Source organism: Falco cherrug, chromosome 2 (assembly GCF_023634085.1).
Source record: "Falco cherrug isolate bFalChe1 chromosome 2, bFalChe1.pri, whole genome shotgun sequence".
In the NCBI taxonomy this organism is placed as follows: domain Eukaryota; kingdom Metazoa; phylum Chordata; class Aves; order Falconiformes; family Falconidae; genus Falco; species Falco cherrug.
In genome coordinates, this window is record NC_073698.1 from 117,572,384 (window position 1) to 117,597,140 (window position 24,757).

Below are 24,757 nucleotides of genomic sequence, written 5' to 3' on the forward strand. Positions count from 1 at the left end.
AGCAAGTAAGAAATCGGGAGATGCAGCACTGGGGCAGAAATCAGCAAAGTCTGACTCCATGCCGAAGTTGATGCCTGGCCTCACACAACTATGTACCTTTTCGGTTAACTGCTTCATCTATCCTATGGGGACAGTCACATTCACCTTTTTCTGGACAGACTGAATGAAAAATGCCACTAGGTATTGCCAACACATTGCATTCTAAATGTCTCTCATAATCATAATACCAAAGGTTTTGATTCAAAGCAACCAATTACTCATCCAATAGTTAAGGAAAAAAATTATTAACAAACCAAACGTTATCACTCTGACCTTCATTACTTCCTCAAGAAAAAAAAACAAAGGCATTGGGAGACATTACTTTTCAGTTCCCTGAAATCCGGGAACACAGAAATCCTGTAATAGGTTTTAAACTCCATGTTAGTTAATTACACAATAATCATTTTATCTCTACTGATTGAAAAAATAAAAATCCTCGCTGACTCAATCTTTTTGCTTCTACTACATAATCAAACAAATAAATCAAGCATACTTTATCAAGAAACACAGATGTTACTTAGGTACAGAAATTATACAGAAAGGCTAAACAGAAGGATCACCTTTCTTAGCCATCTTTCAGCTCTCAGAACGATGAAAGTTTTTTTAACAACACTTTAGAAAATGTTTCTTAGCCATAAAAACTATCAAGATGATTTAGCCCATATGACAATATTCTTACTTAAATGTTTTCTAGAGGACCACCATTTATATTTTGGCTCCGTTGATGAAGTAAAAGCTTCCATAACAGCACATTTTCAGAACCACATATTCTCTTTCTAGATACACTGGTGACATACTACAGTTTGGTTACTGTAAGGACTTCTCTAAATAGCAGGACAGCAAAATATCTGCCAGAGCCTACAGACCGCATATTGTTACACATTGCTAATAACAAATGCCATATTTCTACATATTTACAGCCTCAAACATGTAAAGGCTCTCCGTTCTGTTACTCTGAAACAGTTGAGTGTTATGTAGTATGTAGGCTACCGCTCTACATGATAGTGTGTAAAAAGGCAAACAGGCATAACAGATGTACTAGGAATGTTTAAAAATCACATTAGAATGTTTTTATTTGGTATTTTAAACTTGAGCTACATCTCAAACTTAGCTGAGTTTCATTTTGGCAATAAGCATTTATTATCTGCTAAGCTGCTTCACCAGAAATAAAGTATTTACCATATACAATACATGTCCCCATTTTGAAGCTGTGGGACTAGGAACGATTCACACAGCTGTAAGGCTAAGGTAGTCTTCCCTTCTTTTTCAGTGTTGCAGATGATCTCAATTCCACTCTTGCAATCAGTCCTCAACAAGTGCTATACAATTAAAATAAAATCAATTTAGATAAATTTGCTAACATGAAATAAAAACCTATCAGACCTTGTATATTAAAGAAGCTATCGAAAACTTCCAGAATCGCTATTAACATCGGATTTCTTTGGAACAGCTTTTGTGTAGGCGTGTAAACTGAGATTTTTGGAGATATTTAGAGCTCTTTCATATTTCTTAGAGTAATGACAGAGTATTGTCTGAGAAATTAAAAGATTACACAAAAGCACTTTTTTGCATGATGGCAGCTTGTTCTAAAACAAGGTTAAGAAAAGCAGTTACCTAGTAAGTGCTATCAGTGGAAAAGTAGGGCCACATTCAGCTACTGTGTTATTTTACATACCGGGGCATCATTAAAAAAAAGACTTCACGGCTTACAAAACTATATAACGTACATAACACGGGACTGACATCAATTAGGCTCAAATGCTTTTTCTAAAATAATAGTCAATAATAATATAGTCAATACACGGAAGTTACAAAATATTAATTACTCAAGTTATTTAGGGAATATATCTACCAGTAAACTTGACCAAAAAATTGTATTTAGGTCAAGCAGATTTGTAGGCACTTAACATTTAACTTTCAAGAGCTTAAGCCAGCACTAAGTTAAGCAACACCGGTGTAGCTGCCTGATTTTATGACATTTTGTTCTACAAAAACAGAGTTCCATATGTTCCTCTTGACAACTTGTATACAGCAAGTATAATGCACCACTTCATTAAGAAAATGTATACTGACAAACAATACCTCCTGGAATAGCTGATCTTCTAATGGTGACATATAAAGACAGGTGAAAAGAGCTTGATGGAAATACAGATCTTTACTGATATCTGGATGATTTATGCAAGATTTGATAAGAGCCATTGCCTCAGGGATGCGTTCACAGGCAATAAGGTATCTGGCACGTAGTTCAAAGAACAGTGGATTTTCAGAGCTTAAATATTTGTTAACTGTACAGAAAAGAAAGATTTAAAGGCAATTAGAATATGAAGTCCAAACAACAAATATTTAAATGTAATGTTGTTTTTAATAGTGCAATGTCAACAAATAATATATAAAAAAAGGCTCTGCTAAAGAAGCTATCAAATGTTAAATTAAATACCATCAAGAATCTGTCTTTCTGCTTGGGAACAGAAATTGTTATTTCTCTTACACCAGTAATCTACTTCAGTATTTTGTTTCTAACAGATGAACACAAGATGCTGCAAAGGGTTAGTATAACATACACTATATAGAAGCAGACACAAACATTTTTAAGACAGAAAATTCCCTCAGCGCTGGAAACTGGGTGATTGTCAGAAGTGTAAGATTGACATCACTTCCAATGCTAAAATTATAAATATTTAAACAACTCAGGATACTCATTACCCATTAAAATGGAGAAGCTTGGAGTGGTGAAAAAGTTATCTGCAATTCACATGCTGTTGCTTTAAGTAGTTTTGAACACCTTGACTTTGCCTGGAGAAGTGGAAAATACACTTTTTCTTCCTCTAAAAGTGTTACTGGGCACAATTCTAACATCTAAATCCCTGAATACCTTTGAATTCTAGCCCGTCATTTCTGGAAAACTGTTTTTCAGATCTAAAAGTTAATCTTAAAGCTAACATTTGAATGAAATAGTTTCAACTGAGATAGTCAAAATACTCAAATGTTAAGTAATTAGGAAATTACAAAATAGATAGAAGACACACTTTAGATTTCCATTATAAAAGTTCATATACATTCTAGTATCTCTTATGGTTAAAACTTAAAATATCACTCCAGGCTACAAAATACAATAACGCTGCTTTTTTTGAAAACTGTTTGCACCTTGTCAAGTAAATGCACACCCCAGGCTGTTAAGAGCATGGTAACATTTATGTCAAGTACTGGACAATGTGGCCTGACCTTCCTCTTATACTCTCAACAGCTACCTTAAGAGAAACAGTTAAGATCCCACAATTTCTAGTGCATACCCTGTAGTACTGTACAGTGTTTCATATTTTTTAATAATAAAAAAAGATATTATCAATTTAAAGACAATGAAGGCTGTAAGTGAGCTTAGGAAGTTTATACCTTAGAAGGAACCTGCATTAAGAATGTTACAAGCAAATTAAAAGTGACATCTAACAAGATAAAAAAAAAAAAATAGAAGTGGTTACTGGAAACCACAATCTGAACAGCCAAGAGAATTTTTTTTTCCAAAAAATAAAAAAGATTACTTGTATAACAACCTTTCAGTTAAACCTTTCTTTTTTTAAAAAAATAAAAAAACCCCAACGCTTGGTTTGAAACACACTCTTTATGCTCAGGAACAGGATTTCTCCAGCACCTTTATTTTTTGGCAAGCTAATGGTATTACATGCTAATGGAACACTTAAGGAATAATATTCAAGGTGATACAAGGTTTTAGATAAGATTTGTTAATAGATTTACCATAAGGTCCACCATACAGAGAAAATCTCATTCCCCCTAACCATTAGCACTTCAAAGTACAAAAGTAGAGAAGTTGGCTTAAAGAAAAGCCAGTGTCTAACAGCGGTCATTAACTGCAAGAAAAAGTGATTGTACAGAAAAAATCCTTAAAGCCAAGTAAGGGCCTCTCCTTTTTTGAATTAGCATACTTCAAGACAACAAGCCCCATCATCGGTTTCACATGCAAACATTACCCAACAGATGACTAAATATTCACATGGACAAATCAGGCCAGAAATGCTGCACATCTAACAACTGGCTGTAGTACCCTTTTCCCTCCAACGAGGGAACACAGCAGGCCACAATCCAGGTTGTTAGATCATTCCCACTTTCTACCTGCGTGTGGAACTCTTAGGTCAGAATGCCCCTCTGCTCCGTAAATGAGAATCCCACCTCTGACAACACGGTCTCCCAGGGATGGGGATCTCCTACGCCCTCCAATATGTTTTTAAACAGACTGCAAGTTCCAGTTACACCACTGGCAGGACTGTGCTCCCTCCCTGTAGTGGAATGCCCTCTACCCAAGGCAGCATTTATAGCTCTTCTAACCCCTCAAGACAACTGCTAAGTATAGTAACATTGAGCCAAGTCATAGTACATTAAAAACAGCTTGGGGAAAACATCTATTCTTGTCCAGGCAGCGTGTGTGGGGCTTTGCTTTACAGCAATAGATGCCAAACATCAGCTTAGAAACTAATTAGCTGCTTACATCTGAGTGTACCTCTGCCTACAATATCCTCTTCTAGATGTTCACAGCGGGCTGCCTTATTCTCCCTAATCTATTCGAAGTTTATTGCTCCTGTTTCAAACCTGCTATTTTTCTTTACAGCCAAAGACCGCCTCCCTTTCCAGCCATCTCAAAATAGAATGCAACATCTCAGAGTACACTACCATTCAAGTAAAGACAGACGCAGAGAGGTTTGTCTTGGCCTAAGCTTCTCCGTGTAATTAACGAATCCAAGACAGGATTATGTAGTTCACACAGCACATATTTATCAAACTGACTTTTGCAAGTAATGGTCGGTGATTCAGCAGTAATAGGCAGTTTTCCTCATTTAAAATAGTGATCCCCGAGGGAACTATATGGCCAAGTTTCAAAACGTACACCAAATACTGCTAGCCTATAAAGCAGCACAGGAAGTTTCACGTTAAGACTTCAGAAGAGTCAGAATTTAGAGGAAGTGAGACAAGAAAGAAAGAGCTTCCAAAAGATATTACGTAAAATAAAATGTTTGTCATCACAGATAAGATATGCCAAGGGGTTGTGTGGGGATATCAGAAGATAAAAGGATGAAAGATACCTCAGCAGAGGGCAAGGAGATGTGGCCTGCAACAACAGGAAACAGAAGCATCATCTAGTGACAACAGGCAATCTCTTTCCTACTCTGCCAGGTTAATACCAAGTAAAAATCCTCAAACCATTACCTAACATAGAGGCTTCATGATGATCAAAGGGAATTACTAAAGCAAAGGACTAAACTATTCTTTGCTGGAGAGATGGAGATTGAGACCTGATCTCAAATCTTAACCACCAAGACTTTTAGAGTTCTTCATGCATTGCAGAAAAAAACCAGGATAATCTCCATTTTCATTTTTCTTTTTCTGTTTGACTAGAAGTTTATCAGATATAATAAAAATCATGGGTAAACCATGTTGCTCAAGTAATTGCTTCACAAGAGACAAAACCCAGCAAAGACTACCCACTTAATCCCATTAATTTGCTATCAGAATACTTTCTCTGGTTAAGGAGGCAGCTCACTGAGCTGTTCAGACTTTATAGTCCTCTTCCTCTACAGAATGAGCATCTCGTCATAAAGACAGTAATGAATTTGAACCATGCATTATGCCACAGTAACTGGAGAAGAACTAGTATTTTCTACCACTATCAAATAGAAACAACTTTTAAGAGGTCCTCTGTGAACACTGCTAGCAAATACGTTGCTTAAGGTGTTAGTAGAAGACTTTACTCTAGATTGGCAATATTGCTCCTTATGGACTTTCATTAACATTCTAGTAATTTGTTTCCACATGCTGTATCTTTCTCCTCCTCCCAACTCTAGGAATTACCTAAACAGAAAGCAGCTATCAGGTGTAGTCACAGGCACCATTCTGAACAGAACCAAGAAAAGCCACAAGCTCAAGTATTTACAATTTAAAAGAAAATGAGTCAGAGTACCATGAGACAGATACATCAGGTCCTCCCCTGATCGTATTATTTCAGTTGTCTCACTGAAGTCAAGTCACTCTCCATGCTTTTTCAAGGACTGAACACCTAGTTTTGGTCAATTCCTTTTACAAGTGACTTGCTCAGTAGCCTCCTCAATCTGATCTCTGCACTATAAAAGTAGACTTATATTACCAGCAAAAAGGTGTAGTTTTCTTTCAAATAAAAAAAAAGGAACCAGTACATTTCACTACAGAAAAATAGTTAAATTGTGTGCAATGCCAGCTGACAACACTTGACCCTCATATCAAAAAAGCATTAAACACATTTTTCAGTACACTAAAAAAATTAACGTGGTAAATGTAAGTACCTAATTCCTGTGACACAGGTTTTGCTTTAAGAATTGCTTGTAATACTGGATCCTCCCATGGTCCACCATCTCGGATGATTCGAGTCACTAGTTCCAGGTTCAAATTCCTGTATCTATTTAGAAGATTCTGACATTCCTACACATAAAAAGAAAAACAATTAGGAAGAAGAAAACAATGTTGTCTAAAAATAAAGTTGGGCCACCTGAAAGATATGAACCAAGAAAACCCATGCACATTTAAGTACCACCTCAGACAACAATTCAAGCTAGTCTTCTATTGCCCAGGCCTACACAGAGCCCTAAAGCAACATCTAATATTCTCTAAAAACAGTAATACAGAACTGTGGAAGCCAGGATGCTCACATCTTCTAAAGGCATGCAGCAAGAGCCTGCCATTTGCATAACGATGCAAAACCATCTTTCCTTAAATTATAGATACTACTGGGGATACGCTTCGGGAGAAATCTTTGCCTTGCACCAGTCTGCACAGATTTAGACATGTTGATGCTGGATTTCAGTGATGGTGTCTGAATTCCATAAGGGAAAAGCTGAATTAAGCCATGTGAGTCACCAGTCCTCAAGCAACCATTTTTCTCCGAATCTCTACATAAGTTACACTTGTTTAAAATAATCTGGAATGCTTTAGCCACCCATAATTTTCACATATGCCAAGCTCACCCCTGCCCCATGCCTTGTGTAGACATTAAGGTTAATCAACAGTAGAATTTTAATCACGAGGAAAAGGTATCTAATTTTGAAATAAAAAAAATGCAGCTGAAGAATGGTCTATGCATATACAATTAACTTCTTAACATACGCTTTTTTGCTCTAAGTTCTTTTAGGTTCAATTTTTTTCTTTTATATTCAGATGAGTATGTTTGATGGTAAAGAATGGTTAAGTAACTGAAAGAATGGTTTTCGCTACCAGTTTGATTACACAGCTGATTCAGAAATCCATCTAGAAAACTGGGTAAAGATATATTTTAACATATTCATTGTTTAAAAGTCAAAGCAATTGAGAACTGCAATACAAAATCACACTTTTTCCTACAGTCTTTATTGTTCATAGAGTATTTTTGAAAAACACTTACTGTAGGACTGCCAAAATGTTCAAAGACTCTTATGCAAGAGACCCTACCCATTCCTGAGGCTCCTAAGCCACTCCTTGACCCCATTCTTCTACCAATTCTAATCAAGCACCTAATGGCTGCTGGTTTCATATTTAAGGTAAGCAGTGTTGACATTTAATTTGTAGCAGCAGTAACAGATGGGTATCAACATAAAAATGGCAAAGGGATTGCTATTTCTCAAACTGCAGTTCCATGATCAATATTAACAGAAGAAACAACTCTGGTTTTCATCCTTTCTTTCCCTGTAACAGTTTCCTCTTATGGTGGCACAAGCGTTTGTGTTCCCATGCAGTGAACGCCAAGTTTCAATCTCAGTTCAGGGGAAAAAAAGCCACAAAAAAACCAAACCACCAAAATAAACCAAAAAAAACTTATCAGGCAAAAAAAGGCAAGTTTTTAAATCCAGCATCATTTATCTTATACAGCTGTATATAGCCATACAAATTGTCTTGCCAAGAGTATGAGTTTTAAACAACGCAGGTTTATGCTGATGTGAGGAGCTCACTGAGACAGAGCTTAAATTTTAAATTTACTGTTTAACTTCGCAGAGGGAAACTTGAGGTTTCTTGTCACGAACTGCTACACAACACTGGATGACATTAAGCTCTAAGTAGATATAAACAAGCAGAGCTTCCCTCTTCTATATGGGAAATGCACAAACCAAGTCTTTAACAAGACTGGTATTACAAACAAAGGCAAGTTCAGTTTACTTAGTAAAGGTAGATTCAAATAGCAATAGTGATGATAAATCTAAGAATTGATGGCTTCCCCTTCAAATATCCTCCCCCACCACCTTTTTTTGGGGGTGGAGGAGGGTATAAATGTAAGTAAAGCAGTTAACTTCTTCCACTATAATGGCATGTTTTCCCCAGGCTACACATCCACAAAAACTGTCATTACATATACTAAAAAATATATTAAAGTTTTATATGAAAGCAGGCAACACTACCTGGATTGAACCTAAAATATCTTTCAAAGGATCTTCATAGAATTCATCCTTTCCAAAGAACAGCAGCAATTCAAAAAAACTCCTAAAAAACAGAAGTAGTGACAAGTCAAACTAAAAATGTTCATTCAAAAAATGAAACTACCGTAAGTCTATTAGTTTTCACAGTGCTAAAACCAAAATCAGGACTTTCCTAAGTTCTAGACCCAAGCCACTCACTCTAAAAAGTTTGGTTAACATCCATGCTATCTAAATGCACCTCTATTACAAAAATTTTGTTAGTCTGGTATTTTGTGCTGGATTTTGGCAGTTAGATTTCCCCGCGCATCACGCAGACACACATCATGCTTCTTTCATCTGGCATCAAGTTGCAAACACAAATACAGCCAACAAGACCAAATCAACAATAAAACAGTTGATACTTAAGCACAATTTCAAATCCCTTCTGCTGTACCTTCTTCATAAGTTTGGGACATTCAGACTCACAGTACCTGCCTCATCATCTCCCCCAAGATTTCTTATATCCTCCATAGTGCTGTTCCACATTCACAACTACAAAGTGAACCTTCCTCAAAAGCCAAAGCATTTGTCAGATATGCAGCAATTTTGAGGAAGAAAGAGGACAACTGTAAAATTACTATGGTATGCACAGTGTATAAGGAGTTACATTCAAGGAATAGTAACTTCACATGAATGCAGATTCCCAAAGATTAATATTTTCATGTGTAAGCATTTTCTACTAATACATTTTATTCCATTTCTGCCTGTTTTGCTGTAACGCCCACTTAAGTCTCTCTACAAAGATGCAGGTTTAAAGGTGTTATTAATTTCGTATTTCCAAATAGAAGCCTTCTGCTGTTAAATACTTTTAAAAAAAGCTTTTGAAGATTATTTTCAAAGGGAGAGCTTCTGCACAAATACACAAACGGCACTACATCCACCTTCTGTGTGGCAAGCAAAAAAATTGATAAAATTTCAATTTCATCACCACCAAGTTTTTAAGCAAATCAGATCTATACGCAGCAACACAAATTCACAAGTGTTACCTCAAAAAAGGTGGCAGATAAGGGAGAAGGCAGGACTGATCCTTTCAACAACAATCTAGATTCAAACTGACCTGTGGCCTCCGTGTTTTCCATCCTCTTAAAATACTTGTCCAGCATTTTATTTATTTTTAATAAAGTGACTGAGACAAACAATCATGGTAGCAGAATCAGAAAGGATGGGTCTATTTAAGGCTTCATTGACAGAAGCATACTTCCAGATAATACTTGTCATTCAGGCAATTTAATCAAAAAACTACACAGTTGGATCCCATGGATTTGCAAACAGCTCCAGCGCATCTGCTATTGCTCTGCCTTAAGATTCAGAGAAATTTAATTTCTTTTTTGAAAAGGTAACTGCCAAGTACTGCACTAACATAACCTGCAACTGCTGGTTAAGAAAGTGGTGAACAGCAGGCAATAACTGAGCACCTCTCAGAGGGAAAGACAGTACTAAAGAAAAACTCTTATCTAGGGCATTTTAGAAGCAGGACTGAACAGCAAAGGCTTTGGTCTCGTAACAGAAGAAAATAGAAATAATTTTCTTTAAGATTATTCCAGACATTTTTTTCCCAATGAACAGGGAGAATAAGGTGGCAAAGAGAGAGAAGGCAGAAGATGACCCCTGAAAGAGGTTCCAGCACCCTTCCAACCTACAGGATTTTAAATCAAGATCTCACTAATGGCAATTTCTTTCCTGACTATACCACTTAGTCTTTTATTGTGACTGTTCTTAAAAAAAAAAAAAAAAAAGGAAGATTTTCATGAACAGATGAACAAGGAACTCTTTTGTAGAACAATTACGTTTACTGCAGTTATTGCCAAATTTAAAGTCAAACTTCAATATATTTGAAGTTAATGCCTGAAGTATTCCTACAAAACCTTTCATTTTTAATAAAGCTAATTCAAAAGAAGTTAAAAGAGCAGACTTAAGGTAATTTTTCCTCTCAACATTTTCAGAAATACTGTGCATTAAAAGATCTTAATATTCACACAAACAAAATGAAGTTATGTGTGGGAATAATGCAAAAGTATCATAAAATTATGTTGTCCTTAGATTATGCTGCAGTAGTTTTTTTCCCCAGCCAGTGACAAGCTGTGCCAAAGAGACCTAGAAAATTTAAGATACACAATCATTACATTCAATGACAGAATTTTTCTCCAGATTAGGTCCTTCAATCTCAACTCAGATATGGAATGAAAAAATAACTAGTACCCAAATAAGCACTTCGTTCTGAAAACCATTATCTCATTTCATGTTGGTGCAACAAAATTTTGCAGCATACTTGACTCTCAGGAAAGGTCAGACATGAGTCATGTCGTGATCTAGAAAGCAGCCAAACCGGAACTTAAATAAGACAAAAATAGTTATAAAAATGGATACATGCATCATTTGCTATTTGTTTTGACTGATTTTAAGAGAATAGGATCTTGAAAAAAAATAAATCTGGAAAGTAATAGTGAACCAGTGTAAACTACAGTTTTCTTCCCTATCAATGCACCTGCTCCACACTCTTATCAGACTAATAAAGGAAGCTATCCAAATATTTCTATTTCCTCATCACTGGTCTCCATTCAGTTAAAATCCAGCTTGGCCCAGTTACCTTAAAAAAGAGCATTGCAATTTGTTTATAATAACGGTGCTTCCAAATTTATCACATCACTACCTTGATATTACTGGCATCAGAAGATTGCCTAAGAACACTAGAATGCTGGCACGATTATTAACCCCCCTGATATTAAAGGCAATACAGTGCTGCTTCATTTGTGCTGAACAGCACGGCCGGTAGTTTATTGTCCGGTTACCAAGGAAATCTCACTCAAGTATGACAATACAGGCAGATTTTTGCTCTCCAAGAACTAGTATGTACACTGAATTTTCAAAAGAGATTCGAGCGATGTTTCCCAGGTAACTGCAACTACAAAGCCCCAGGCCCCCTTTATGGTATCACATGCAAAACTATGCCAGTCGAGCAGAGTCAGAAGAAAAAAGTAAGCTGGCATTCTAGAATGGAAGAAGCAAGTAAATCCAGCTCCAAAACCCAAGACAGACAAGGGTGACAGGAAACCAGTGACCAATTCACTTCTAGACTATCGGGAAGTAACTATGCTACAAACAACAAACATGTGAATTTCTACCTTTATTGCACCCAAGCTTTGATATTTAAAAGTATATAAAAATGTGGTTTGAAGTTTATGAGTTGAGTCACCATGTTTTGATGCAACTGCTAGTCATTCTCCAATACCTGAGCATTACAGTTTTAAAAACTGTGTTCTAGTGAGTCTGTAGAGAGTCCCATGTCTCAAACATGTTTCAAACACGCACACAGAGTTACATCTCTTTGGTGAAATCTCACCAACACTTCAAGATAGCATACACTCTGCAAGTGTACAGAATAAGGCCTTGCCCCCTATGTAATTAGTACTAATAGCTCAAGAACAGCTGAAAGGATAAGCAACCCAATCCTCCTGACCAAGTCAACTGAAAGAGGAAGACCAGGACAGAATTCACTGCTGATGACTAGATGGGGCAGAAGTGAGACGTTTCCACACAAAATTCTGGACTGAGATCCTGAGCTGTATCGGAAAGCGCCACACAACAAGAAAGCAGTTTAAACAGCTGGACAAGTAAGTCCAACTTACTCAAACCAAACCCTCAATAAAGCTAGATTTTAGGGGTTTTGTCCCCACCTATTGAGAGAAGATCAGGTACACTGCATCTCTGTTAATGTATCTAATTCGCTGAAAAGATTATTTTTCTTTTGCTTCCATTCAACATCGAGGTTTTGAAGCCTGAAAAGTAGGTTTTTAGAACGAGAAAAAAAAAATAGGACTTTTATATACTGATCATTACCCTGACACTTTCAGCCTTCACATGGGAAAACGACCAATGCATCAAGAAAATTGGTATTATAGCGAGATTTATGACCCAACACTCTGCAGTTCTTGAAGTTGAATATGACGTTTGGTCGATTAACTGTATAACAGGTCATTCCCACAAGCATTTTGATGACTCAAACATAAAAAGCCATTTTAAACCAGACTCATTTCTTGAACACTAGAAGAAATTTATCTTAATACTTAGCATATTACATCACCAGTGATAGAACAGTAAAAACTTTAGACAAGTTATTTACAATTATGTGCTGTCAAAGGCTGGTCTTCGAATGCTCTACAATAAGATTTTCCAAGAAGTCTGTATAGTGATCACTTATTTCTTTAGATTATTAATTCTGCCAGAAAACCTGTATGACACAACACTGTAATACCCAACTCGAATATTTAACAAGGACATAAAAAGAGTAAACTACATTCTAGGGTTTGTATCCTCAGTCAGCGATTCTTGGTTCCGCGTATCTACATCACCTGATAAAACCACTCTTAGAAACTCTGAGAATCTCCGAGACCCTATCACCATTATAAAAGCGACACGGTCTATCTCATAATAAAAAAATTTAAGATGTACTTACAAAGCTAGGCTACTCAAAACGTATTGTACGTGCTCACATTCAGCTGGGAATGATACACAGGCAGACGTGAAACAACAGAGTGCTGTCTGAAGCACCTGAAGCTGAGGCAAAGGAACCTGCCATCTTCCAGCATAGTCTTCAACAACCTAATGACAAAAACATTGAAATATATATTACAACAGAAAACATTCTCTTTAGTCAGAAATAATAAGTAGTTAATACTGTACCTGCCTTATCTCCCCTCCTTCTCCCTCAGAAGTAGGGTTTGCAACCAAAAAAACCTGACCAGTTTGCACTATCAAACTGAAAAAATAAACAGAAGCTTTATGACCTGCATTATAAAAGATATACCACAAAGGACCTTCAACTCTTCTTTTCAGAGGGTAAAGCAGGAAATACTTTTTTTTCTTACACAGTTTCACATTAGATATTACACACTGCACTTAAACGCAAGTTTTTAATTTTGCAAAAGGACACAAATTATAGAGTCTACAACAATATCCAGACTTTACATCCTAAAACTTTCAAAGAGGGGAATGACCAGCCTGCATTCTTCTAGCCTTTATGTCAGCAGAGAAAGGCACAAACATACCAGTCACACTTTCTTACCTGATCAAACAAGTAAATTCGGCCCTTTTTATCCATTATGATGGAACTAAGGCAATTATGCCCTGATCTACAGTTATGGGACTGCAACTCTATTTATGGAGAAACACGAAGGTGAAAAATAGGTTTTGATGGAGAAAAATCCTTGCCTAGTCATCTAGTCAAATCTTGTTTGTATTAAAAAATGGAAATTTCTGGCACTGCCTATGACCACATTGGGAGGCTCATAAGCCAGCATCATCTGATATTTCTACACAGGTCTCCTTAGACTGAAGTCCTCGGAAGGGCCCAGTGTGTTTGGAGCACTCCACGAATAAAACATGGAGCACTGAGTTCAGCACGCAGCACAGCCATAAAACAGATGTTTGTAAAGGCACCCACCAATTCTGACAGACTAGCTATGCCGCAGTCCCCCAGCAAGCAAAAGGCCAAGGGCTTTGGGTCATCTCCTCCTTTAATCAACAGCTAAGATGTGACTCATGCAGTACTCCAAGCAGAGACTGAAAACTGTATTTTTTCCTTGCTCTGGCACATAGCTTATCTCATTGTGTCCCTTTACTCACCTACTCTTGCCTTATTTTCTTCATCATAATGGCACAGCTTCAATATAAGCAGAAGAGTGGACCAGTTACACTTCAGGGCCTAGGGCATTCTTCTCCAGCTGAGCAAACCTAACTGAGATCTACATCTGAGAAGGTGAGAAGCACGTGGGGAAACACCATGCCACCAGCCATGTTGTAAAACACTCCACAGCACATGGAAGAAGCAAGTAACTGGCTTCAAGAAAGCTGTGAAGCACCAGTTCTAGTTACACCCGGCCACCTATCTCAAGAGCCAGGCTGGCCCACACAGCACAGACTAAACCAAAAATCAGACATATGTCCTTCTTCAGGATTTCTTTTTAACTCAAAAGTCTGTGAATCCCATTTAGAATTGTCTCACTCCCCGTGAACTAAATAAAGGGTTTATAAATCAGCTTAAGTGGCCTACATTTTTAGTTCCAAAGCTGCATGCCTAACTTTGTTTAAGGCTCTGCAACATGAACAGGCCACTGTCCCATTTCTGACATTTTGATTGTAGCTGCTCCAAAGCAAAACAGTTACTGAAAACGGGACCAGTAACTTTCTCCTCACTAACAAGAGCAAAGACTGATTTATATTTTGTAAGTAATTTTGACTTTCCACCAAATTTATTCTAGTAACTCCTGTTTGAAAAATCTGTTAGCTTAACACAGCAAGTATCTAGGTCAACTGGAAGAAAATTAGCAGACTTCTAGGTAAAATACTCTTCCTCCTAAAAGGAAGAATAAACACTTTATAAAATAGTACTGCCACACACATCTATTGCAAGTTCTCCGAAAGACAAGGTCCCTTGTATAGGAAAACACAAAAGCCTTATCAGAACCAAAGTAGACAGAGAGAACAAACGTCCTTAAGTGCTTTTAGCCTCCAAATGATCAAACAAAGGTAGAAATAAAATATCAGTTCCCACCACTGTGTTTCACAACACTTTGACCTGAAAGGCACAACACAGATATGTTCATGAACTATTTCAAGCAACGAGACAACATATTGTGATGATACTGGTGGGGTTTTTTTTGCTAGCGTAAAGTGTTAATTGCAAAGAGCTTGTGACAGTGCACAACGGAATTCAGCAGAGCCAAGTGCAGTGGTACTTGGGGAACAAAACAATCTAAACGTGACATTAACATGATGGCCTTCAAACTGACAATTGCCACACAAGAGAAAGACTGTTATTATGACAGATGTTTTAATGAAAAATCACCTTAAAGCTCATTTCAATGGCCAAGAAAGCAAGTCAAGTATTAGGCGACTAATAAGACAAAACAAAGCAGAGCATTAACTGCTCAAACACATAGCACATCCCCACATCTATAAAACTGCATGCCTGGTGTGCTGCCTACAAATTCCTCTCTCAAAAGACAATACAGAAGGCCTGGGGGGAAAAAAAAAAAAAGCAAGCTTTGAAGAAGGGCAAGCAAGGCAAGAAATGCAAAGTAGAGGATACAACCTGAAGCGTCCTAGTTAGTTGCACAGAAAGAAATGACAAGTGCAGGGGGGACACCAAACAAAGTTGGCAAGCAGGATCAAAATAAGTTGTAGGAGGTAGTTCTTCACACAGGGTGCATTTAAGCTGTGGAGCTCCTTACTAAAGGGATGCTCTGGATGCCGAATGGCTACATGAGTTGAAACAGACTGCAGGAGCTGAAAAAGACATCCACCAAAAGTTACTAACTACAGTAAATTAGCTGAACTGAAAACAGTCAGAGGGGAAAGTTACTGTATTTGCTTGTCTCCCTCTTTGGTTAGACATATATGAACTTCTGATAAGATTCTGGACCCAATGTCAGTGTGCCACTTCTGCAAATAGTCAGCATTCAAAAGCAACACAACAAGGGCTCATGCTGACATTAATAGACACTGCAGCCTCTGAAAGGTGCAGTCCTACTGCCCACACTTCACAAAGGCCTATAGAGTCCTACTAGTTACCCTTGGCGCACCTACTGCACTCATCTGAACCCAAAGAAAGCTAGTTTAGGAACTAACTGGCAGAGAACAGCCTCCTCTCCCAAAAAAAACCATCAGTCACTGTCTGCATCAACTCTTTGAACTGGCCTGCCACAGAAGTACCAGAGATGCACAGAAAGCAAGACCCCACACCAGCCACACCGTCTCAGTTAGGCAGTTGTTTGCAACTCCAACGCATTCACCAAAGATTCACGGCAACCAAACTGTAATGCAACGAGCAAACCTCCCCACCCCAATATGGTCACAAAGAATATGAACAGCATACTTTCCACGCCGCCCCCCCCCCCCCCGAGTATGGATACCCGAAACCACACATTCATCAGTCCCAGGGTGAAAGGGGGGGGCGGGGGGGGAACCCCAAACCAAAACCCGCTAAAACTGGTCAACCCTCAGCAGATTTGCAACAATTAACAGTAAAAGATGGGGAGAGGGGGAGCACAACTAAGTACAAAATAAATCCCAAACCACACTCTACACACATTTCATATGGGTGAGTGGGGTGGGGTGTAACATATGTTTGTTTTACAATTCTATGTATATTTCACTTGCTGTTTTTAAGTGATCTCATTGAATAGCTTTTCCTACAATAGAAACTAACACTTTTTGTCCGAAATACTTAATATGCCAGGCTTTGAAACAGGATTGTAAACCAGAACATAGGTAAAGGTTTATACTAAAAAGAATCCCCAAACCAAACAAAAAACCTAAATGCTTCATGTAAACTTAATGTTTATTAGCACATTTTTAACACACACACAAATTTCAATATAATGAAGTCAGCCAAGCAAGAAGCACATAACATTGCACTTGTATTGGACAAGGGACAGGCCACTTTGACAGAAAACCAGAAGGGAGGCGACATTTTTACTTGACTTTCTGCAAAACCTCCTGTCAATAATTCTGTTCAGGTGCAATTTTCATATAAAGACACACCACCCACCATTCCCCCATCTGTCTTTACCTTTTAAATTACTACCATCCATGAAGAAAGAGACTGTGGGGCCTTTTGTCTCCCCTTCCTCATTCAGTGCAGACTGAAATCCACACATATATTTTAAGGGATTAAATATAAGTATCTAAAGTGATTTGACAATATTCCAAACACTTAAGAAAAACAGCATTGCAAATATGCAGGACACAAGAAACACATGTTTTATGCAGCGCTAGGCCTGAAGTTGCTACAGCTTTTCCTGTCCCTCCCCACAACAAAACAAGAAAGCAAAAAGAAACAAACCCCACCAATTTAAAAGTTTTGCCACAATTAAGATTTTAAATGAAGTTACTCCCATAACATTTTGTGAGATGTAACAGTAAAGGAAATCACCACACGATTAAAACCACAACCATTCTGTGAGTACTTCTGTTTATAGTTTTCAGAAACAGAAAGCTAGTTTGGCAAGTACAGCAATTGTCACAGAACAGAACGAACCAAAAAGGATTTTAAATGCCAAGCTCAAAAAAAAAAAAAAAAAGAAAAAACTCTCCTGAAAACTAGAAACCATAATTAAAAGCAACACCTAACATGGTTGTCTGTTTAGCAGAAGTACCAGAGAGAACTGCTTGGATACCAAAGTTCAGTTCTAGAACCGAACTTGAGTACCACTAATTTTACTGTACTTGGAAACATCAAAGAAATAATCACTCCTTTTTTTATTGTCTTTTTAACCTATTTAGTGAATGATGAGCATTTTCATCTGTTTCTGCATATAAACAAGCTGTGTTCTTTCACAAGAAAGGATTGCATTACCCAAACAGAGAGAAGTCCTACAAAATAACATTAAACTTGTATCTATTAAGTAATGTTTTAAATGTTTTTATATAGTGTAATTAAAAAAAATTTTAAAAGTAAGCAAAGGCTTTACTGCAATTCACATGTGAATATTACATAAGGAGTAACCAAACATAATCACACTTCTGGCAAAAGAGAAAAACATCACCCAGCAACAGCATGACACATCCTACAAGACAAGTTTCTGCCAAAGCTCTACCCCTTAAAGCTAAATGCTCCCCCCCCCCCCCCCCCCAATCGCCAAAATCTCATCCATTTCATCAGCCTGCTCCAGGCAGAAATAATATCTAAGCCGAGGTTCCATACACCCATTACATTTAGCTACCCAGACAGCCAGTTTCCATACATATTTACAGTCTGTCACTTGTACAAAAGTGAAAAGTATATATTAATTCTACAAAAGCCATTTGGGCTACTTGCAGCACTGTAATGAATGTCCCCGTGTAAGATTTTATGACTGAAAGATAAAAATTTACATTGAAAAGCAGTAATATTTCTCCTCATCTTTTGATTAGCGCCTCTCTGTCAACTAATTTAAAGAATTGTTTAAAGAATTGTTTAAATCATATATGGAAGAGAACTGACAACCTTGTGAATCCACACATTAATACCTATGTCCACAACATCAGAAATTTTAGTAAAAAACTTTAAATGCTTTTCATATAAAAATTACAATTCCTTCCCTCATCTGAACAACTACTACCCAAAAGGACACAACTTTATTTTTGTATTACCTACTGCAAGAAGTGTGTTTTCTCTAACTTGAAAAAGCCCGTGTAGCAAGGCTATCAAACTTTGCTACAGAAGCATCATTCAATCTGCAACTCCTTTGTACATTACAATCTTGATGTATTTTGCCAAGCAAAAGGGAAAGCTTATTTTCATAAAAAAAGCCAGACTTTGAGACAAGGCATTAAAAACTGGAGAAGTAGCAACCCTAAGAAGCTTGAAAGCGTGAAACAAAAAAGTTCCAAAATGCATTTGTACATTTGTGTAACTTTTATAGTAACTCCTTATTCCCACTTTTTTAAAAGATGGACACAATTTCTCAGGGCAAAGCTAAAGAACAGTAGGCACAAAACCTGAGAAGCTGGTATGAAGGGAGAAACGAGTATGTGAATAAGAAAAGACTTCATAATGTTAATGACAAAACAAGAACACTGAAGACTGTCTCCTTCAAAGCACCTATCTGCCGATAATGAGGCTGCAAATCCACTACTATAGTGAATTCTCCAAGAGGCTGACCAAAACCAGCCAAGCGCTCCACAAATACCACAACCTCCTCTTGCATGATAGTGGCTTATCAGGCTTCCCATCAAGTGTCAAAGGAAAGAGTACCACCACCTACCTAATCCAGGCCACCCTTTCTTTGCAGACAGGTAATCCTCCACAGAACCTAACCCTCACAACTTTTGTTTTCAGTTTGGGAGTAAAAAGGACCTGGTGCTTGCCACAGCTAATTTGTAAGGATTTCCTTTCAAACCTGAACTTCATTTGAATCTGAAACAGCACAATACTAAACTGCTGTCTAGCAAATTGAATATGCTTGTTTTCACCAGCCATGCATGGAAAAAAGTCCCATTAAATAGAGGACACAATGACAGGTAGAATTTTAAATTTAAAACTTTTCAGGTAGTTATGGCATTCTTTGATACACAGGTAAATTTAGTTACTGTAAAGCATAGCTGGCCCTTTGCAAGTCTTCACACATTTAAAACCAATGTCAGCCAAGTAAGTCAAGAGTGACTTCCAACCAGGCTCCCAAAATTTGAGCAACTAACAGGTATAAACATCTTTATTCAGGAAGATACAAAAAAAAAAAAAACAACCAACCAAACCACAAAACAAAACCCTTAGAACACCACAAATGCTACAAGAGAAAACAGGTGGTTAAAAATTACAGATTCTGAAGGTAGAGAGAAAATGAAGGAAATAAATAAGCTTCAAAGAAATTTAAGAGATCACTTTCCACTGCTAGTAGTCATATGAGCTAAACTTTAAAACAGTGTAAGAAAATCAAATATAGAGCCCAAAGGTCCAAAATGTAATAAAAGAAAAGTCTAGCATAACCAAAAGGTTTGTTTGTGGGGCTTTCCGTTTTGGTGTTCTGAGTTTGTTTGGGTTGTTTGGGTTTGGTGGGTTTTTTTTAAATGTAAACGCAGCTTAACTATTGACCTGAAGTTCAAAGTAAAGAGTCAAAAGCAAGTACTTTCAAATTTAAGCATATTACAAAAAGTGCAAAAACGTAACAATCCCAAAATCAGAAGCACAAACATTCAGAGACTGGCATATTTTTCTACCTTCATCCCCACCAAGCAAGGCAGACAACAATTGAGTCATACATCCATGTATTTTTCTTTTTAACTCCACTAAAATAAATCCAGAAATCACTATCTTTTCTAGTGTGTTACTCTATTTTACTTCTTGGCTTTAGGGTTCATAAACCCAAGAATTATTTTTCCGGCGGTGACTCAAGATACCACCGATTAATGTAAGCAGACTAGGTAATCTTTATTTCAAGAAGTTAAATCATACTGGGAGGCCATAAGCTGATGCCACAGTAAGAGTAGATCGAGTAGTGGTCACCCCTCACAGTATTACCTTGGCACTTTAGATCAGAGTGTTTGTTTCTGTCAGTACTGAAAAACATAAATTAACATCTTGTACAGTTATGCAGCCATGTGGACAACTACAGAAGTGCTGGGAGTAAGTTGTAGTATTTTGATAGTACTCAGTGTTATGAGAAAAGATTCTGAAGAGAAAATGCAATTTCAAGCTAGCTGAGAAAAGTATACCCACTTCAAGTGCAACAAAGTATAAACTACTTACATTCTCCAGCTCACTGTCAAGGTCTGTTTCCAAATCAAGTAAATTTGGAAAGTCAACCTTCTACTTAGAAAAGTTCTCCCCCCCCTCCCACACTCATACCAAAAAGTTACCATCTACGCTAATTTCTCCTCCCTCCATCATTTGTATTTCACTCACATAGGAATCACTCAATGGCTCCGGTCCCTGAGGAATCTCATGACAGAATTCCAAATCCTGCATGTAACAAGTTGAAACTCATGAAGCTCTTCCAAATGTTTAGGCTTGACGGGGTTTCTGCTAGGTACCACCTTTCAAATGGGTTTAAACCTACGAAGTAGTTAGACGCCTTGCTCTTTTGCTTGCCAAAGCTGAGAACAGTAGACACTTTTCCCAATGTCTGAGTGGTTTCAATACGTGGCAAACTTCACAAATAAGAAGAAATGCCAGATCAGCAGTTTTTAGTAAGTAACATAGAAACAGCTGATGAGATACATAAGCTGGGCACTTATCTTCCAACTGTCTCTTTTCATTCCCAACCACAGAAATCTTGATTTTTGTTTCCCTCATGTCATCAATCTTAAATACCAATCTAAGAAAAGAATAAGTTTTATTCCACTTTGCCTTAGAAGATTCAGGCTGTAATGACTCTGTATAAGCATGCACACCTACAACACAAAAACAGATCCCAGGAACTACACGCGGATTTAGAGACTCCACGTTCCAACCTCATCTTGTACATGAAACTGTGATTACAGATATATTTAAGGAAAACACTCTGCTAATCCACCTTTTGTAACTGTTACTTAATCTACTGTCTGAGAGGTTCAGCTGAAATACTCCAGGCCTCAAGAGCATTGAATCTGGCTGTTTACAGCAACATTTTACCTAACACATTTCAAGGATGAAAGACATGCGTATGCCACTGCTTCTCAAGGTCTAAGCTACTCTCTTACTCTTTACAACCAGTGAAGTGGTCTTTGTGCTTCTATCTACAGACCAAAAAGGCTTTACACTTTGCTTCATTTTTCCTGTAGCCCTTACAGAGATGTGGATGTGTGTACACTTCACACAGCAGCATAACTATAAGCAATCTAAACGATATTCTTTTCAGCTGACACCAAGCTTCATCACTATGACTGAAGCACAGCCATGTTATTTCAATAGGCGGTTATCCAGAAAATAAAAATGTTTCTTTGGGGTAGTTCAGACTCACAGTATTATCACTAAGCAACAATTTCTACAACTGCTGTTCAACTTTTGACACAAAACCAGGAACATAGGATGTGAACTCTGACATTTAGAAATGCCAAACAACCATTAAGACAAGCAAAATTGTGTTACCAGTGTGGACTGGAATGAGGTGGAGAGGCTTGATCTGCACAACAGCCAAACACGACGTTCAGAAGATGTGGATAGAAATGTACAAAGCAATAGGCTCTGAAAAAACTAGAGCTGAAGGGAAGAGTTGCACTAAAAATGTGGGGGGGGGGGGGGGGGGGGCGGGAAGGGAAGCTAAACTCTCATAAAGTCATTTAGGTGAGGGGTTTTTTTACAACACATGTTATGAGAAAGAGGTGACCTAAGCTTCATGATACTTTCTGAAGAAGAAATTTAAGTATGCTTCATCACTTATTAAATAGGCTGAGGGCCGGTCAGCTGTCTGTATGTACAGGTATATATAGACCAGTATAATTGCACCGCTGTCAGTCTCGTGAGGGTAAATGCGCTAATGTAGAGCATGCACAACTTCATTTGTTGTCAAACCACCACTGTCACACAGCTACTAGCTTTTCATACGAGTACACTACACCAGTTAAGAACTTGTATTTATATAATTAAATCAGTAGAAGAATCCATTACTAAAAAACATGTTTAAACAAAACATGGAAGACTATATTTTGAGTGAGCACATGACTGTGGATCACACCAGACCAATTTTTTTTTTTTAAAAATATCCCTGGAGACAAAGTGTTAATATATTAACTCACTTTCATCGGGATTATTTAAACTATGCATTATTAAAAAGAAAACTTAAAAGAAAAGAAACAGAGCCCTTTATATACTCAGAACATTGGCTGCCCATGTGGAGAGTTCATAAACTCGAAGCAAAACAAAGTAGGGGAGAGGGCTTGGCAATCTTGCTACACAAAAGAAACTGCAGGAGAAGTCAAGGTCAAACGACTTAGTTACTCTACTAGTAATAACTGTTATACAACTATTTTATAGGAAAATTCCTTCCCTGATCTCATCCTCGTCTGTTCCTTACTAACTCCTAGCTATGAAGCTATCACCGTGCCCACAGTTCCTCTTTAACACAATGAATTCAACACACAGTAAACGTAGCTACAAAAATCTAAGATGAAGCTCTGTGTTCAGGAGAAGCAAACATCTTAGCGACATGCCAATTTTATCAAATATGATTATGATTTCTTACAACTGTAGTTTACACTATAATTCCCCAAACATTCACTTCTTTTACTGGCTTCACAATTTTTTTCACACATATTAAGTTTAGAGAAATCGCTGAACAGAAGAAAATATAAAAAGGAACGATAAACCCAAAAAGCAACCTATGGACTTACTGACAGTATGCCACCCGAGATGATTGGTATCATTTATTACAGTAGATAATATTTCAAAGAAATATTTCATTGAACAGTAAAACAGGATGAACAAAATAAGAACATGAAAACACGTTTATTTAAATGGAAGAAAACAATCGGCGTGGCGAGGGAAGCAGCCAAGAAGTCGATGAAATGAAGTAATGGCATGCAAAACACCGCTAGTCTGCCTCGGAAAACAGCAAGTAGAGTGGCTGAAATCCACCCGGCATAACTAATGGTTCATCAACACCTGCTAATGAACGCAACTTGGGAAGCAACCTGTTGGTGCTCTTTCCTCTGCAAGGCACAGATAAAGGGGCTGCAAAGAGCACGAGAATTCCGGGCCCGCATGAAGAAACGCTGCTTTCCGAAGGGGAAAAAATAAATAAATAACCCCCAACAAACCACACCACCCTGGTGTAATTCAGCAACCGCTACGAGAGCTGTTCCCGAGGCCCGCCCGCCCCCCCGCCCGGCTGCCCAGCCCAGGCAAAGCCACCCGGAATTGTTTTGCCCGCAGCACCGCCGCCCCCGGCGGCACCGCACGTGTCCCGGTCCGCCGACCCCGGAGCGGCGGCGCCCACCAGCACCGGCGGGACCACCCGCCCGCAGCGCCCCCCACTCCTCCTCGCCCGCCCCCACCCCCGCTCCAGGAGGCGCCGTCCCTCCCCTCCCCCACACAGGCCTCCCTGCCAGTCCCGGCCTCCACCCTCCCCCCAGGCCGGGCCGGCGGCACCCGGCGGCAGCCCCCCGCCGCCTAGCAGCCAGCGCCGCCGTTCCTCCGCCCCGCCCCAGAGCCGGGGAGCGGGTCCCCTCCCCCACTGACCCCGCCGAGCCCTGCCCCGGCACTGACCCCAGGACGCCGGGGAGCGGCCCGAACCCCGGCCCCGACGAGTGCTGAGGGGTAGCGGCCTCGGCCCCGCGGCGTGCCCCCTCCCCGCCGCACCGGGGGAACCCCCGAGCCACAGCGGGGGGACCCCCGAGCCCGCCGCGGCCCACCCCCACCCGCGGGGGGGAGGGGCGAGGAGCGGGCCGGGGGGGCGGGGCGGCACTCACCTGGCAGAAGCGGCGGCAGTAATACTGGCTGTTGAGGAGGGCCGGCAGCCCGGCCGGGAGGCCCGGCGTCACCAGCGCCTCCAGCTCCTCACTGAGCCGCTCCGACTCCTGATCGCTCTCGTCTTCCGCCATGCTGCTCCGGCCGCCCTGCGCGTACCGAGCACCCCCCCGCCCCGCCCCGCCCCGCCGGAAGGGGCAGCCCCCTCCCCGCCACCTCACGTCCGGCCACGCCCACCCCCCGCGCTCCTATTGGGCCAGCCGGCATGTCGATCAACGGACAGCGGCGAGGGAACTCGCCGGTGACCTTTGGCTCCTCCCTTTCACCCGGCCCCACCAAAGTGTTCTTCGATTGGCGCAAAAGTCTTCTCGTTACTTTGCCCCCCTCTTGCTATTGG

At 39.2% G+C, this 24,757-nt stretch overlaps 1 protein-coding gene across 2 annotated transcripts in view; it reads right to left on the reverse strand.

Moving 5' to 3' along the window:
• Window positions 1–24,529, reverse strand: part of ZNF654 (zinc finger protein 654) — a 36,070-nt gene extending 11,541 nt beyond the window's left edge. The window contains exons 1-6 of one of the 2 annotated variants that reach the window (XM_055701639.1): window positions 24,363–24,529; window positions 12,952–13,097; window positions 8,442–8,523; window positions 6,363–6,498; window positions 2,122–2,324; window positions 1,219–1,358 (exon numbers count right to left, since the gene is read on the reverse strand). In XM_055701639.1, coding sequence (XP_055557614.1) covers window positions 1,219–1,358; window positions 2,122–2,324; window positions 6,363–6,498; window positions 8,442–8,523; window positions 12,952–13,097; window positions 24,363–24,494 — 839 coding nt within the window. In that variant the 5' untranslated portion in view covers window positions 24,495–24,529. Of the gene's footprint in view, window positions 1–1,218; window positions 1,359–2,121; window positions 2,325–6,362; window positions 6,499–8,441; window positions 8,524–12,951; window positions 13,098–24,362 lie in introns of those variants that run through there. The other variant, XM_055701640.1, reaches the window with a different exon arrangement.
• Between the last annotated feature and the right edge of the window lie 228 nt (window positions 24,530–24,757).